We start from the raw sequence: 17,264 nt of genomic DNA, 5'->3' as shown, positions 1-17,264 counted from the left end.
GCCACATTTTTAACAAGCTTTTAGAAATACTACTCATAGTTTAAAGGATAACAGAGTTCTAACAGTAGTGTGCTATGAGGAGAGATGATACGCCAACATTTTGCTGTATGATGTACTGTGTAGTCGTACGTCCTGTCAGAAACTGTTCCCTGCACAGCAGAGTTGTGACAGCATTTTGCAACAGCTGTTGCAGTTGTAAAATGAGTGTAGTCAGTCTGAACATTAACTTCTTAGTATCATGAGTTCAGTACAGGTGTACAATGTGCATGTAATGCAAGTGTGACACAGACAGTGAACGGGAAACATGTAGAGCTACACTGTAGTTTATTCATTCATACAAATTTGTGTTATTGACAGCCAGCTACAGAGGAAAGCGGGCCCTAAAGGTAATGAAACATTGAACCATAAAATGTTCCCATCATTCAACCACATAGAAAAGACATACAAAGTAATTGCACAGGTTGATGTACGTTTGACGTACAATCGGTTTCCCTTTTTAACACTGAACTATGGGGAAATGTCTGGAATATAAGGCAGGGGGATAAATAACTTCTGACATAGCCAGAATTGTTGATGGAATGTGGGTTTCAGTAAAGATTGTAGCAGGATTCTCCTCTAATCTTGCTTTGAAATGTTCATAATATCAAACATCTGACTCCTACACTTGCAACAAATGCAATCAACTACAGTACACGAAAGAAATAGTTTTGGAATGCATAACTATGGTAATCATAAGGCATATTTGGCAGTTTTTTTGTAGTGTCTGCAGGGAACTTCCTCTCAGACAGATGTTCCTTCCTTCAGCTCCACGTATTCTCCCTTGAAAACAAAAATAAGAAAAGGATTAGATTTAAATTTAGCACGGTGTCAATGCCAATTTGAGGAATTAGATTCTTATTCTCAGCCAACGCTGTGGAGACACGTCTGCCAATGCGACATGTATGGTCACGATTGTCTCACCTTGCCTTCCAGGTGCTCCTGTAGTGTCCTCACTGTGTCTCTCTCTTTGGTCAGCTGCTCCTGAGTGACTTTGAGAAGCTGCTGGAGCTTGGTGGCAGCCTGGCCCAGGTCTTTGGACAGCTTCTTCTCCTTCTCCAGGCGCTCCTGTTACGACAACAGTAAAAATGACACTCAATGTTCTTCTTCTCCTTCCTGATTCTTTTCACAGTAACAATTTATTGCAGGTCATTTAAATTTTTGATTTCCTGCAATAAACTCCGTTATTGTAAAAATATGCATAAGAATGAGCTGAGCTTATTGATTTTGTCTTATTTTTTATGTAATATTGAACACCCGAGTCATTAAATTGAGAGGTGAGAAAGCGAGGATGAGAGCTTTGGAGACATAAATACCTACTGTTGGAGAAAATAAAAGCTCTCCATCTTTTGAGGCAATCAGTACAACTTCAAACACATGTTTGAATCAGTGTTAAAACTACAAAGCTGATGAGTGTGTCTCCTTCCTATTAGGAGTGGTAGCCCCTGTCACTCTTGGATACTCTGTGGGATATGAGATTTACAACAATCCAGGGCAGACTAAAAAAATAGAACATGAAAGCTTTCAATCACAATTAAATGTTTGGATTCTTTGTAACTGCACCTTGAGCTGAGTAACATCTTCTGTGTCAGCTTGTGGCGACTCTGCAGAAACCTTCAGGACATCCAGCTGAGCCTGAAGGTCTGTTATAGTCTTCTGGGCCTGGAGGTTGACAACACACACCGCACACACTTTAATGCTATCAATTGAGAGTCTAGCAGTCACCCTATAAAAAACTGCACCAACGATGGCGGATACCTGCTCAAACTCTTCGGAAAGCTGCTGCATTTGAGCCGCCTCCCTGTGCAGCTTCTCGGTCGTCTGACTCAACTCGTTCCGGACCTGATGGCAGACAAAAAGAGCACACGCACAGTGAATATGTACACAGACAAATGGCTAACACATACATGTGTGTATGCAAACATTCTTGTGCCAAAGCAGCAGCACTACACACACAAACACACAGACAAAAAGCTGCAGGACCTGTGTGCCAAGTTAGGTGCCTCTCTGAAGATTTCGAGTGAAAGGCTGAAGTCAAAAAAAAAAAAAAACCCTCTCTTGCTGTTAAGAAACGTACAAACAAATATCTGGAAACAAAGGAGAAGTGAGCATGCCGTAAAAGGTGAGAGAGAGCAGTGGTTAGAGTTAGGTCCACTCAGTCAATGCAAACAGTGGTTAGCATAACCAGCCGCTGTGTCGGAGGTGTACTGGACGGACTGGAAAAACAGCACTTCTTTATCAGTCATCTGCTACCCTCGTGATCACATCCTTCATTCAGGACACGGGTTTTACTACATGTTGAGCCAGATCATAAAGAACACGTCTTTTATTATTGAATTGAAGTGGGGTTCATTTAAAGAGCAATTAAAAAAAAAAAAAAAGAAACGAGATCTCAGGAGAAGTGTCCCAGTCGCAGTCCAGTACTCTCTGAACAGAAAGTGAAGGGTGCCCTGTGACCCCTGCACCCTGACCTGACTGGGTTGAGCTTCAGCGGGGCCATTCTGTTCCTGTTGAGCCCGCATCGCAACCTCGCCCAGCTGCACTCTGACCTGAAACAGGAAGTCGTCACTAGTTACAGAACCTCCCATTCATGAATCCCCTTTGTGTCACAAGTTTCCAACACCTCACCTGGTTGATTGTGTGGGTTAAAGAGGGATTTCCATAAACATCATGACATGTGACACCTCGTAAATGACACCTCAGTCACACTGGTATATGAATGTGTAAATATTGTCTGGATGGGAAAGCAGGTCGAGTCAGTAAAGTCACCTGTGCAAGCTCCTCCTTGTGTGCCTGGACCTCCTTCTGGGCCAAATCCAGCTGGCTGTGATACTCTGACAGCTGCAGCTTCAGCTGAAAACCGAGCACAGAAACAAATATGTCCGACAGGTCTAGCTTTAAATGCACCACGTGAGGCTGATACCTTTAAATATGTGAAATTATTTAAGGATTTCATAACAAAAAAACAACAACAACAAAAAACCCCCTCATGACACATTGACACTATTTCTATAATATTTCATGAATTTGACAAGGAATTTCAATCATTAAATCAAGGTAGACATAAAACAACTTAAATCAACTTAGACACAAAATACAACCAATCATTGAACAGCAGTGAGGCAGCTGTGATCTGTAGGTGTGAGCTGCTCATGTACCTGCTCCACCTCCTCTAAAGCCCCCTGGTTTTCTGACTGCTTCTCCAGCTGGGCTTCAAGGAGCATCATCTGCTCCTTCAACTGCAGAGAGAACCAAAATAAATAGTTTCACATGGGAGCATGCGTTTCGAACCTGCTACCTTAACGCAAGTAAGTGTGGAAGACTCCTCACCTGCTCTACACTTTGGTTTTCTGCCTCCAGTTTGCTGACCTTCTCCAAAGCCTGGTAATGTGTGAGACAGACTATTGTGAGGTCTTAAAAATAAGGAAGGGGTACCCACACATGGCTACATTTCAAAGAGGCAACTTACCACTCTCAGCTGTTCCTCTGAGTTAGCCATCTTGGACTTCCACACCAGTTCTTCTTCCTCCACGCTCTTCTGCAGATGTTTCAGCATTCCTTCCTGAAGGAGAAGGGAAATGGGATTAAATGAACTGCATAAATTGACTCCAAACTCACATAAAAAAACGTATATACATACACCCACACATATTTATGCAAGTCACTTACTGTTTCAGCCAGGACTGTCCTGTACTGTTCACATTCAGCCTGCAGTGAGCCATGGCTCTCCTCAGCCTCCTTCAGTTTCTCGAGCAGCTCCTGAAACAAAGGAAACACATTCAGAGCTGCTTCTGCTGGGCTAATTGAAAACAGTATGTGGTAGCATTAGAAAACTGTGGCTTACAGGCAACGCTGGGCTGGACTGAGTCTCTTGGCTCTGCTGGCTGAGAGCCTCCTGAGCTTTCTGTGTAAATACTTGTAACCAGTTGGACTACGCGAGGAGAAAAGCAGACATACATAATTCATGTGCTCATTATTTTACAGTATAATGACCAAAATCATGAGGATAAAAGGTCAGTCAGCGGATCCTCCTTTCCTACCTGCTCTGTCTCTACAGGTATCTGTGGGAAGAGTGTCTGGAGAGTTTCTTTGGTTTCAGTTTGAAAGGCTGTCAGTTCTGCTGTAACATTCTGGTAAAACAATGGATGACATAATCAGGAAGGTGATTAAGAGCAAAGCAGTCCTGCTTGATAAACCACTCGTGTGTTGTGGTGTGTAGTGTGGACAGCCTTACTGCGCCAGTGCTCTTTTCCCTCACTTCACGCAGCTCCTCTCGTAGTGATGTGATAAGGGCATCCTTCTCAGTCAGACTAGTCAAAGGACCCAAGTAGACAACAGAGATTTATGTATAACAGACCTCACAAGATGTGACACTGACCTTTGTTTCACATGCCAGCACTCGTTTACCTGTTCTGTAGTAGTCCCAGCTCTGCAGAGCTATCTGACACCTGAAACAGAGTGGACATGCAAATGAGTCGCAGACATCGTGTTTCGTTCTGCAGAGCAGCTCTCGAGGCAGAATCATGCAACACATCAAGAGGCACACTTACTGGTGTGTTGTTAAGTTGTACCATGCCTTCCTTGAGGTTTTTAAGTTCATCCTGAAGTGATGTGATGAGACTGGCATCCTCACTAAAGCGACGCACAATTTGGATTAAGTGTTAATAGCAGAAAATAAACAAAAGGTATGAAAAAGGTTTGAGTCAGATCGACTGAAAGGAAAAATCACAATACCTCTTATTTGTTTGTTGTAGCTCAACAATAGTGCTCTCCTGTTAGAACAGCACATTATTTGTGATTAGCAGTGTCACTTCCACATCTTTATGCCAATAAAAACGATGTGGCGATAGATGGAATTGCACACGTTTGCGACACTTACAGCAGCTTCCTGCTTCATCTGCAGTTGCTTCAGCTCATCGTTAAGTGTGCTCAGCTGGCTGTCTCTCTCCTGAAGGCTGCAGTGGGGGCAAAGCATTTCAATCAGTGGAACGGCTCCGGATCTGACGCTGACTCTGAACAAAAGACGTTCACAGCACCTACCTGAGCTTTAGCTGTTCCAGTTCTGCAGCATTCCCCTGCTGAATCAGACACCATAAACATCCTTAGGGGTGATCACTTGGGGCCAAGTGTCTGGCCACTTCAGAAAAGTCAAACCGAAAATGCAAGTCCTACCTGACTGTTATCCTCCTCATTTTTGGTCTGACTGGCCTCCAGCAGTGAGTTGATGGAGGCCACCTGCTGTACAAGCTGGTTTTTCTCTGCCTGGGTCTCCTCCAGCTGGGTGGTGAGGGCATCCACCTGAGCAGAGCGCTCCCTGAGCTCCGCCTCCAATCTCCCTATACACACCTGAAACTCTGCAGGAACAAAGGCCATTGTGAAAACACACCTCGCACAACTTGTTCTGTACTCTGCATTCTGTGAAAACCACCGGCTCCATATTCCCAAAGCTCAAGAATGCCTTTTCATCTGGCAGCCATTAAGACCTTGTTCCTCCATTCTCTGACCTGACAGTGAGCTGCTGTCCTGCTGGGTCTTGTCCAAAGAGGCCTGCAGGCTGCTGTTTCTACTCTGTGTAGTTCTGAGCTCTTCGCACACCTCCTCCAATCTCCTCTGTAACGCCTGCTCGCTCTCCGAATGGCTGGCCTGCCACAAAATTCATCAGCATGTCATGTACAACAGCAGGGGGCAGCAAAGATTCACAAAGACATCCTCCTTGGCACCACTGAGTCACAAGGCAGTAGCAGTGCATTTGTCTCTTTTCTGTTAAGTATCTTTAAAATATCATATTTCCACACATTTGGAGATAAGGACATAATAAAACAATGACAGTTAATTCACCGATAGGGCAATCTGAATATCCTTTGACTTGATGTTGTGTCATAAGAAAATAAAACAAGACATTTTAACAGCATGCCAAGTCATTTGTTTGGAACTTTCTAAGAGGAAGTGTCTTGCAGGAAGTGCTTTGAAACTGACGGGAATGTAAGATGATTAGGCTATACGCCTAATTGAGTCAAAGCAGCTGACCGCTGATGACGACAGGAGGCCGATCAGTCGAGCGACACATATGCACCACAAAGGTACCGACAATCAGCAAGTCACATAAATGAGAGCAAACTCATCTCTTGCATCATTTGAGCATGTGTACAGCACAGTGACGTGAGCCATTGCATAACATTAAAGTGTTCCTGAGGGATGTTAGTGAATGATTAACCTAAATCAACTCTTGACTGTCAGGCAATGATGACTCACTTGCTCCATATAACTGTAATAGTTGAGACCAACAGCATTCCATCAGTGCGTGACTGTGTAGGCTGACAGTACACAAAAAAAATATAAATACCATACTTGAGATGTACTGTCTGATAGTCGCGAGTTGCAAATAGCACCAGACTGTTCCTGCTCTTTTTACAGCCAGTTACAGAGGGCTGGAGAGGAGAGGTGCTTGGACTCGCACACATTCCAGCTGGTGCTGAGAAGCATTTTCCCTGCTGCCCCATTATTGTATGGCTGCATTCCAGCCCAGCCCTGGGCTCTATGATTACAAGGCAATTAAACTTCCCATAACATTAGGGGGTTGGAGGGTAGGCGGGAAAGGTCTAGGCTTGCATTTTGCAAAGACTCTAACTGGCTGCTCAAACAAGAAACAGCATTTGCGAAGAAAAAAAAAAAAGGATGGAATAAGTTGTCTCCATGTGGAAACTTGATCACATCCACTGTCATTTCTAATAGAGGTAATGTGGTGTTCCCACAGCTCAGGCCAACCTGCAGCAGGGAGAGCTGCTTCTCAGTAGCGGAGACCTTGGCCTCCAGGCCTTTCCTGATGTGCTCATCAGCAAGCAGACTCTCGGTCTTCTCTCCAAGTTCCTTTGTTAACTTTGTGCATTCCTGACGCAGCTTCGCCAGCTCCGCATTTTGTCTGAAGACAGAGTAAGAGACGCAGAAAGAGAGATGCAAGGAGAAAGAGTCAGGGCCTCACCAAAACATGAGCCAGCCTTCAGGTCTGGTACGAACACACCTTAGATTTCAACACACTGTACTCAATAGTCACTTTAATTAGCATCAGCATGAAGAGCAAAGATGCATGTCTTTATGGATCATTGCGTTTCATTTAGTGTTAAAGAGAAACACTCACTTGCTCTCAGCCTGACTCGTGGCTTGGTTGAGGGCATCACGGAGAATGGAGTTCTCCTGCTGTAGACGGGCCAGCTGGGCATTGGGGCCTTTTTCCAGCTGGTCCTGCAGGCTGAGGATCTGTAAAATTATTTTAAAGCTTGTTTTTTTTCATACACCAGTCATGTTGGACTCTCACACTACAGACAGCTGCTTTAAATTAGTCAAGACAACTATGTTTCAAGAAAGGAAAAACTACACTTTCACATTTAATTAGCAGTCAGATTACCGCGAGGGTAATACAATAACAAAATGAAAAACTAAAATATAATAATCTGAATTGTATGTATGAGAACTGACCTTTGTATTGAGCCCCTGGGTCTGGGCTACATGGTCCTGGTAACTGGCCTGCATGCGAGCTTGCAGAGCAATCATTTCTTGCTCCCTCTTACTTAGTTGAGAACTCAGTCTCGTCTCCACGCTGGCCACCTTGGACTTCTCTGCAGACAGCTCCTGGTAACAGACAGCATGGTCAGAAAAGCACATTTCAATCACTGTAATGTGTCTGTGGAAAAAGTACTGTGGTGTCTTAAAATGTTCAAGACAGACTGTCAATGACAGTTGCTGAGCAAAGCCATGGTACCTAAGGATGAACTTTGATCTGTCATGTACTGCCACCCATAGGCTGACAAAGATATTGCATGAGATATGCAATATATGTACATTATCTAAATGTAAATGTAATGGATAGATTACTATGAAACAGAGAGCTCTTTATGGACATGGCCAGTGTCCTGGGGTAACCCTGTTAACTGCCCTCTAGTGCCACCTTCAGGACAAAAAATAACGAGGACTGCAATCCAAACATCAGTACGCATTCATGTTTAGGTAACATGGCTTTTTCCTCTGCTGCCACCTTCAGGCTAAGCTGTACTTGTTGCCTCAATAGTAGAAAGGATCTAAGAAGAACAAAGAAATTCATTAACTGTAATGAGTATTAGAGCCTCATCAGGCTGCCAGGATAGCTATAGACCAGATGATGTTTTTGCAAAAGGAATTTGGCACCACCTTGTTGACCTGACAGGCGCTTGTACCTTGGTGAGTTCTCTGAGACGGTTCTTTGCTGCAGAAGCATCCTCTTGCTCTGCTGCCAGCTGTTTCTCCCTCTCTTCCAGTTGTTTCTTTAGTATAGCCACTGGATCTCCTTTCTGAGTTGCCTGAAAATGCATATGTATACAAAAAGACAGCAAAAATGAAGTTTGTCTCCATAGAAGTGTCACTTCTATTCAGTGAATTATCAAGTGCCCGAAGACTCTTAAGTCTAAAAGGTGTCTTATTTTCCTCATCGCTGACTGCAGTGGCTCATACCATGTGCCATGTGTCCTGAATGATGCCAACTTTCTCAGACAGGATCTCAATGAGCCTATGAGCCTCTCCCTCACTGAACACCATGCTACTGACGGTGGACACCAGAGCCTTGTAGGGTAGGTACAGCGGAGCATCAGCGGAATCCACAGCTGCCACTAAAGAGGCAAACACAAAACATTTCAATGAAGCACACAAGAACACAGTGGCATACGTATAAGGAATTCAGAATATATTTCAAGTCTAAAACTAAAAAGCAGGACAGTCTTAAAGCTCTTTAGGCTGTCACAGTGAAGTCTAAATTCCCACACTGTGTCAGGAAAAAGACAAGGTTGCGACTTGTCCTTTGGGTCTGGGGCCCTTGGCAGCCTCGGATGGCAAAATGGTGGGGCACTGTAGCACCAGGCGGAGACAAGCCTCAGGCAAGGGAGAACCCCACCCCTCTCCCTACCCATTGTCCGGGCACTGAGAGCCTTTGTCAGCTAACAAAACAGGGCAGTGGTGTTTGGACAAGCTGGCGTGCTCTATGCCCTTCAGAACTGAGTGCCAGACATTACCCACAACTGACATTGGCACTACTTTCCACGGATACACAGCTAGAAGTTCATCAACACTGACAGGGTATTACTGCCTTAGATTGTGAGCGTGGGCGTGTGCGACTCAACCATACAGACGTGCCCCTACTCCACCTCCATTCAAGTCTGAAAGCTATCAACAGTATTACAGCTAACATAGTTCCTGCCAAAACAGCCGTTTCCAATTCAAAGGAAAAGGCCAGTTTTAAATGAAACTTCTTGTGTCACAGCATATTGACAGACCACAGTGGCTCTGATCCTTGATTGAAGGATTTGTGGGTAAGCGCAGTAGCAGTGTAGCAGAGACCTGCAGAGGCACTGATGTGGACACAACCAAGGTCCAAACTACACATCACGCATAAAAGAATGAAAGGGTTAAAAAGGAACGATATCAGGAAGGTTATCCAAGCCCCAAAAAGGCATCTTTTTTATGCAATAAAATTATTTGTTTAAAAATTCTCATAAATCAGTGTGAGAATTCTGAAATTTGATAGAGAGGAAGTTACCAAGCACTCACAGAGAGTGAGGAGCTGTGCTGTGATTTTGGCATAGTGGCCACACTTGAAACTGCAGGTCACGTGACATCCTTCAGAGCCTCAAGATGTGTGTATTATTCTCATGCTATGCTGAGATATTGTACAGATTTCAGCATTTTGGAAGCATTCTCTTTAATAACCCTCTACATAATATAATAAGATAAAATGAGTATTTCAAAGAAATATAATAAATGTAGTTACAATTGTAAATCTCTAGAGATAGCTCTAAAACAGATCTACTTACCAGGCTCAGTCTTTTTCTTGGAGGCCTTCTTCTTGGGCTCCTGTGCTTTACCTGCAACAGTGGGACCCTGCTGAGATCCCACTGGTGGCACTGCCATCACTGGGACATCTTTAGTGACAGCCTCTAGCACTGGGGCAGTCTTGGCTGGAGCTGGTGAAGACTTTGCTGGGGTTGTAGCAGACTTGGTTGGGGCAGACTTGGCTGAGGCAGGGGCAGACTTGGCTGAGGCAGGGGCAGGAGCAGACTTGGCTGGGGCAGGGGCAGGAACAGACTTGGCTGGAGCAGGGGCAGGGGCAGACTTGGCTGGGGCAGGGGTAGACTTAACTGGGGCAGGGGCAGACTTAACTGGGGCAGGGGCACCCTTGGCTGGGGCAGATGCAGAGGTTGCTTTAGTCGGCGCAGGCACAGGGGCCTGGGTTGACTGAGGGACTGCTGAGGACTTGAGTGGTGCAGGGGTAGCCACGAGAGGAGCTGACTGGGTAGAAGCCGGCTCCACCTTAGCCACCTTCTTCTTTTTTTTCTCTTTAGGTGAGGGTGCGGGTGAAGACTCTGTAAGAGCTGGGCTTGGTTCAGCAGCAGTCTTGGGTTGGGTGTCTGCTGGCGCTGCAGCTGGTTTAACCTCCAAAGCGGGGACAGACTCGGGGGCAGGAGCAGGAGCAGCAGCTACAACTGGGGCAGCAGCAGACTCAATGACTGCGTCAGCTTCAGCTTCCTCTTGAATTTTCTCGGGCTCTGGGATCTTTCCATTGGGCTTTTCGTCTTTCTTCTTTCCACGGGTCTTCTTCTCAGATACTTTGTCCTTTTTCTTTTTGTCAGAGCGAGCAGACTGTGTCTTACTCAGCTCTCTGCGTTGTTTAGCCAGGGCCTCCTCATAAGAGGTCTCCTTCATGGAGAAGGTGGAGACAAGAGCAATCCCGACAGCAGAGATCACCATGAATCCACCAAACACCATTATCCCAAGGGTCTGGGGGTCATAGATATCCATTGTTCAATTTCAGTCAATCTAGAAAGAAAGTGGCAGACTTGTCAACACAGATAAAAACTTCAGTGACTCTTTTTCTAAAAGAAACAGCTTACTGTAGACAACCAAAGTCCAGGGATTTCTATGAGGGGAGGAAGACGTTCATTAATTAATTAATTGGCCAACAGTATTTCTCTGAGCATTGGCAAAATGTAACTGACTGCATTAAGAGAGCGGTTGATAGGACAGAATTTTGATTAAAGCCTTATGGAGAACAACTACAGCATCTACCTTCAAAGGCCTCAAGGTGTCACTGTTAGCCCCAGTTTGCTGGGGCTGACTACATAATGCAGACCAGCAATTCTTATCAGCAAACTGTGTGACAAACAACAGCTGCACAAAACAAACTGGCCAAAGAGCCTTTAACTTTGGGTAAAACATGCACACACCAGCCGCTTCATTAGGTACACTTGTACAATCTAATGTGATCCAATACGACAACTCTGCCATAAAGTCTGCCTTTACAAAAATAATGACGTCTAGTTTTGATTGACACTGTCCCAGAGGTATGAATGTAACAATGTGCTTATTATTGAGGATTTAGTTTACAGTGGTGTTGAACTGGGATGCATGACATTGAGATGTTTCTAATATTTTGGTCACCATATTTACATAAATGAGAGGGGAAGACTGTTAGATACACCTTTCAATATAACGCACAACACCACCACCCACTACAACCTCAACAATAATTATAAAGTAGAATTATTAACTTTCAGACAACCTCAACAAAAGAAGAAAAATGATGAGCTTAAAAAAGTGGAATTCATGGCAGAGCTGTTTTAATTAATCACACTGTTCAAGAGTACCTAATGAAAACAAACGTATGTGTTCAGGCAGCTCAAATTCACTCTCAGTTTAATCTCGTACACTTAATTTCTAAAGTGACGCACTGAGCTTTCTGAGTAAATACAGGCACTGAAACAAACAAAGCCAAAGTAAATACAATTAAATATCAGCACCAGGCTGAGAACTCCCCCCCCCCCCCCCCCCCCCCATGCAAACAGTGAAAAAAACTGCTGGGGAAATATTTCTTTAAAAGTAATGTCTCATTTACAGCACTGTTTCAAATACGTCTTTTTGAACAGTTAGAATTTCTTCGCACCTTAAAGTGATCATTTTGGATTATTATACTACTGTGGCACAAGATGAACTGAAATCGAGCGATCCTGCACAAAAATGTAATTTTACTCATCAGCAGAAAGCCCCATTATTTTGGCTGCATCAAACAACAGGAAATACACCGAAAATATTTCTGTAAAGAAAACTGAACACCAAGACACCCGAGCCATAGACGCAAAACGGGTTACAGACAAAAGTGGACAAAGTACACAAAGTTACCAACAAATACCAGAACCTCCAACAGTTGGCTGATGTTTAGAGTTAATTTCCTGCTCTTCAGAAAAAAAACCCATCCCCTAAAGGGGCCTTCAGCGACCCCTTTAAGGATCTTAAAGGCGCTTGTCGCAAGCTGGAATGCTTCGCCTGGAGGGAAGGAAAGTCGGCTGAGAGTTGAGGGACACAAAAAACCCTCTCGCGGCGCTATCATTTCAATCCCCCTTTAGATTATGGATGAGATGTTATCTTATGAGGAAATATATAAATACAAAAGAGTGGCACTGCGGAGGTTTATGGTTTTAAAACAAACCGACTTTGTGTCACAGCAGAGGAAAACTGCTGAGCGAGTTTTAGAAGAATCGAAACACAGTCCAGAGACCTCGTTCACAGCAGCGTCTAAATGCTGGAAGCTTAAGTTTGTAAAGTCTCCTAATGTCATATGATAGTGCATCTGCACCCAAATCCGGCTAAAAAAACCCGACTTTCTGAGGATTATGGTGCACCTCACGGTCCTTGACAGACAGGACGAAAGTTACCAAACTATCTACCCTATAAGTCTAACGTATCTGGCTTTCATTCATCGGCAGTTGGATATCTGCAGGGTGTGCATTCGTACATAGAGGAGTATTATGCTAAAACGAATCTACATAAACGGTTTCAAGCCACGGTGGTAAAATATGGAAATGCATGTATTTTCCCTCTATTCAAGAACTTGTCTTTCATCACTTTTCGTTTCTGAAACACTTACAGGATATTATCTGCACGTAAAATAAATCGTACATTTTTAATCCACACTTCGGCACAAACGCATTGCCTTCCGAGAACTTCCACGATAGTTTATTTAATATCAGACTAATACTAAAATTGTTATACTGGGAAGCACGATTGAAAAAGGCCTCGCAGACTTACGAGGCACTAAGGACACCATACATCGTTATCCACTCAAACATGCACGAACACAAATAAAGAGTGTGTAATCCAGTAATTATCTTTATGTGATATGCTTTTAATCATTACTTGCAAGCTAGTATTGTAGCTAACACTTTGAATCAATGAACTTGGCTATCTTCCTGCATATTGTTGTCTAAAGTGTCGGTTTACGTAACAAAACTGCACTCCAAAAGCTATAATAAAACTGCAAAGTAAATGGGCGTTGAGAGAGAAAAAAACTAAAATTATTTTAGCTAACTTTAATCGGCTGTCGTTCCGTACTAGTAGTTAGCTCAGGAGTTAGCGGTAGATAGCTTCCCAAGCTAGCTAACGCTGGCTCAATGAATAAAAAATCCAAGATTCCCACACTTACCTCGCTGATTATGGAGCAAAGTCTGCTTGCTTCAAAGGGAATGGAGAGAGGGCAAAAGCTCTGAGTTGTAAAGGAAGTGACTTCTGTGCAAGCTACCTATTTATCCAGCTATCTAGCTAACTAGCTTTTTTCCCAGTGCTCTCCCCCTCACTCCGCTGGAGTATCCGTGGTCTGCTGTGAAGTCGTGGCACTTCGAGCTGGCTAGACGTGCTGGCCCCGTGCCCCAGATAGCTACCATAAATCCAGAAGGCTGCTGATTGGCTGGAATGCCCTCAGGCCGGATGTGAGCATGATGGGAGCAGTAGTCTTTTAAGTACATGAAAAGGCTCACTCAGTCGGTCAGTTTTCAGTCGAACAAAAGTGGTTTGTTTGAAATGGTATGTAACTAAATACAGTTTCCCAAACAAAGTACTGAAGTAAATTTTGTCAAGCATTATGCCGACCTTTTCTTTGTATTTTGAGAAACTTTGCTCTTATTATATCAAAGAGGAATGCTTTTTTTTTTTCTCTCTCCCTTACATGGAGGCCTATAGGGCCACAACTAGCAGTTGTACTGTAGTAGTTTTTGTTGGCAAAAAGTTTTCCCCCTTTGGTTCCCCCTTTATTTGGCTGTTAAAATCATACTTTACTGTTCTATCTGGCTGTAATGTGTAGCCTATGCATATTTTGTATCTTCAAAGTTATGAGACGTTAGCACTGAGAAAAATATGCAAACTACAAACAAACAAATTTCCTCAAAATTCGGGCTGACATTTGGTATCACTGGAAGGTTTGGTACCTTCATCATTAAAACAGACTGGACAGTTTGGTAACTTGATCATTAAAATAGACTTCTATGAGTTTGAACACGATCTCTGATGCATAGGTAAATGCACTGTACTGCTTATACTATTCAGACCCCTTGTTTTTCTCAAGTACTTTGTCAAAAGCAGGACTCATACTCTCATTTACACTTCTCTGTAATGGTGTCACCACTAGATAGACCGGAGCATCAGGATCATCTCACTTACAAAAGTAAAACTGTCAAACAAGGCTACAGGCCAAGGTCATCTTTTGTCACACCTGCAGGAAAGCATTGTTAGCGCTCAAGACATTCAACTCTGGCATTCCTTTGTGGAAGACTTGTTTACCACACCTGTTATTATTTTAATGGCCAAAAAATGAGCACAGGAAAATTATAATGATTATGTATTAATGTGATGCACTAACACAATTTGAGGACTTAAATCACTGTGTTCCTGGCACTGCTGATAAAATGTGAAGCTCTCCTGCTTTAAAAATGGAACATTTCTCAATCCACACCCCAGGTCACTCGTTTGAAAACTGTTTTTATAGTCACTCAATTGAGACAACCTCTCCTCCAACCACTTTAAAAAAAAGTTCATTAAGTGGACGCACTTGTTGCTCAAGTCAAATCACAAATCGTCCCCGTCAGGCATCAACAAACTGTTCTGTAAAAGACTTAATGAAGAGAAACCACAGAGAAAAAACATAATACATAACAATGTATTAAATCCTCTGTGCAAGACTTCCACTGGGAGCTCTCACTATTTTCCGAGCACCTAGAGGTGTTCCAAAATGTAACAGTGAAAGTTTTGTTTGAACAGCAATAAACTTAATTTGAAGTGAACACAACCAAGTGTGGTTTCAAATGCACTGCTGCACTAAGACAGCTTGAATAACCAAGGTTTTGTCCGCCATGTTCCTTGGCACCATGTTTTGCTGCATGTTTTTCTATTATGCAACATAGCAATTAGACTCAGCTGGTGTCCTGGGTCAAATTATTTTTTTGTTTATGAAACCTGGCTGTACCCTGGGATGCAAATTACAAGTCACAACTATTGTTTTTCATCTGATGCACATGAACCAGAGTCAGTGATTTCTCACACCTGCATTCTGCTCGCTATCCCACTGAAAGTTCAGCATTGGCCATATTCGCACACCATAAGCTCTTTCTTGCTCTGGTATTTGTTTACTGTGATCATCAAGGTAATAACTAGTCTTTAGTTAAACAACATTACATAAACTGATGTGAAATATAAATGATTAATCACACTCAAAGTAGTTCTGTTGTGTGATAAGTGTTGTTAATCCACGCATCGTAAGTCATTTAGAATTTGAGATGACTGTGTTTGCAGAGCATGCATGAAAGCAAATGACTGGAGGGGCAGGGCACGCTAACCTAGCAAAGCTTTGGCCTTTGGTCCTCTGAGCTTTTTGGACTTGTGTTATAAATGTGTTACTTGTGTTAGAAATGCAATATTAAAGGAAGAAAAACCTCATCCTTCACACTGTCTACAACTCCGAAGTGATATAAAATTTAGTTTTGCAGTAAAATGACTGTGGAAATCATTGAGAATCAGAACGAATTACATGATTTCCCACAGTTATATTAATTCACATTCAATTCAATTCATTTTATGGTTGGTTTTATAACAAAGAAGTATGTTGTATGAGCCATTTGTGCTGTGGAGGTGACGGTGTCAGCGAGATATACTGTATGAGCCCACAGCCCCGGTGCGACTCAGGCCTAAAATCTGTAGCTGTGTGCAAATTTTACCTGATGGCCACCGAGAATAAGCACCCTGTTCTGTTTCACTCAGGAAGCACAGAGAGTTCAGTTACATCAGCAAGACCTGCAGGTGCACTTTTTTTGGAGTGAGCGAGCCCCTTCAGAGGTCACGGTTTCTATTTGAGGAGGCCTTCACACTTCATGCCTCCAGTCGTATCATGACTTTTCAGCTGAACAGTGTAGAGCTGTGGGACATGAGGCAGGTGCTTTCACAGGCTCCGTCAGCATGAGTAAGATACTGGCCTGTTGGTCGTTTGCAGCTCACCGATATCCGTGACCTCAACCAAAGCAGTAGAAGACTGTTCTTTTTGTTGTAGCATTCCATTATGCATTCTCACATTCCTGGCCCTGGCTGCCTAAGAGCAGTGTGTGTGTGTGTGCGTGTGTGTGTGCGTGTGTGCAACTGAGGATTCTGACATGATAATTGGAATCATAAAGATGATGTTGCATAAATTATTAATGGTCAATCACCGGTAATGTCTCCAAAAGCTCTGAAAATCTGCTAAATCTCAGCCCTTATCATACATTTACAGTCTGCAAATTACCCTTGCGTGCCTAGGGGAAGATAAGGAAATTCATTAAATCAGCAAAATACGTCTTTGAAGGCAAAAGATTTGTTCCTTTACACAAGCACAGACACATTTTACACAGTACATCATTGCCTCAGAAGTTTTACTTCTGTGATTAGAGCAGGAACTGAGGAAATCCTTTATCGTAGTAACAGCAGCTATAGAAAGGGAACATGAAAACGCTATATTTAAGACTGATACTTTTCTGTTTCGAGCTCATATACTCAGATCACATCACTGCATATTTTCAGACAGTGAAGTGAAACAAGCTCTCAGTCAGAAAATACCTACATTGTGGCACCTTAAAACAGACACCTCAGCATAATATCACTTATTCTTCCCATGTTCCAAAAAGAGGAACCGCCAATATTTTCTAATACTCTTTGCTCTGATTGCAGTCGGCAAACTCAACCTGTTTGTATTGTATAATGTGTTACCATCTCATTGGCTACATTCTGTGGTTTCATCCTATCAGTGAATCGTTACCTAAAAATCGCTTCGACTGCACCGCTGGTGATGTCAATATTGACAAAAGCATCATGGACAGATAGGCTATAATCTGTCTGACCACTGCATGAAGCACTGGTCAATA

At 43.2% G+C, this 17,264-nt stretch overlaps 1 protein-coding gene across 4 annotated transcripts; it reads right to left on the bottom strand.

The window, feature by feature from the left end:
• Nucleotides 1–307: 307 nt before the first annotated feature.
• Nucleotides 308–13,709, bottom strand: rrbp1a (ribosome binding protein 1a). 4 transcript variants are annotated; one of them, XM_070977665.1, is made up of 27 exons: nucleotides 13,532–13,709; nucleotides 9,870–10,872; nucleotides 8,518–8,672; nucleotides 8,244–8,366; nucleotides 7,510–7,662; nucleotides 7,172–7,290; nucleotides 6,802–6,955; nucleotides 5,541–5,679; nucleotides 5,209–5,390; nucleotides 5,077–5,114; nucleotides 4,916–4,991; nucleotides 4,771–4,808; nucleotides 4,587–4,668; nucleotides 4,444–4,484; nucleotides 4,271–4,346; nucleotides 4,077–4,166; nucleotides 3,881–3,967; nucleotides 3,706–3,795; nucleotides 3,506–3,598; nucleotides 3,367–3,417; nucleotides 3,195–3,275; nucleotides 2,806–2,889; nucleotides 2,508–2,585; nucleotides 1,795–1,878; nucleotides 1,600–1,698; nucleotides 961–1,104; nucleotides 308–819 (listed from the first exon to the last, which is right to left on the bottom strand). In XM_070977665.1, the coding sequence occupies exons 2-27, from the start codon at nucleotides 10,852–10,854 to the stop codon at nucleotides 781–783; spliced, it is 3,381 nt and encodes a 1,126-aa protein (XP_070833766.1). In that variant the 5' UTR covers nucleotides 10,855–10,872; nucleotides 13,532–13,709; the 3' UTR covers nucleotides 308–780. The 4 variants fall into 4 exon arrangements, with proteins under 4 accessions (XP_070833766.1, XP_070833767.1, XP_070833768.1 ...); XM_070977666.1 differs by having other exon boundaries at nucleotides 5,077–5,111; XM_070977667.1 differs by lacking the exon at nucleotides 2,508–2,585.
• Nucleotides 13,710–17,264: the final 3,555 nt, after the last annotated feature.

Source organism: Chaetodon trifascialis, chromosome 13 (genome assembly GCF_039877785.1).
Source record: "Chaetodon trifascialis isolate fChaTrf1 chromosome 13, fChaTrf1.hap1, whole genome shotgun sequence".
Taxonomy (NCBI): Eukaryota; Metazoa; Chordata; class Actinopteri; order Chaetodontiformes; family Chaetodontidae; genus Chaetodon; species Chaetodon trifascialis.
Note: the sequence above shows the minus strand (reverse complement) of the source record. Positions and strands in the feature narration are given on the sequence as shown.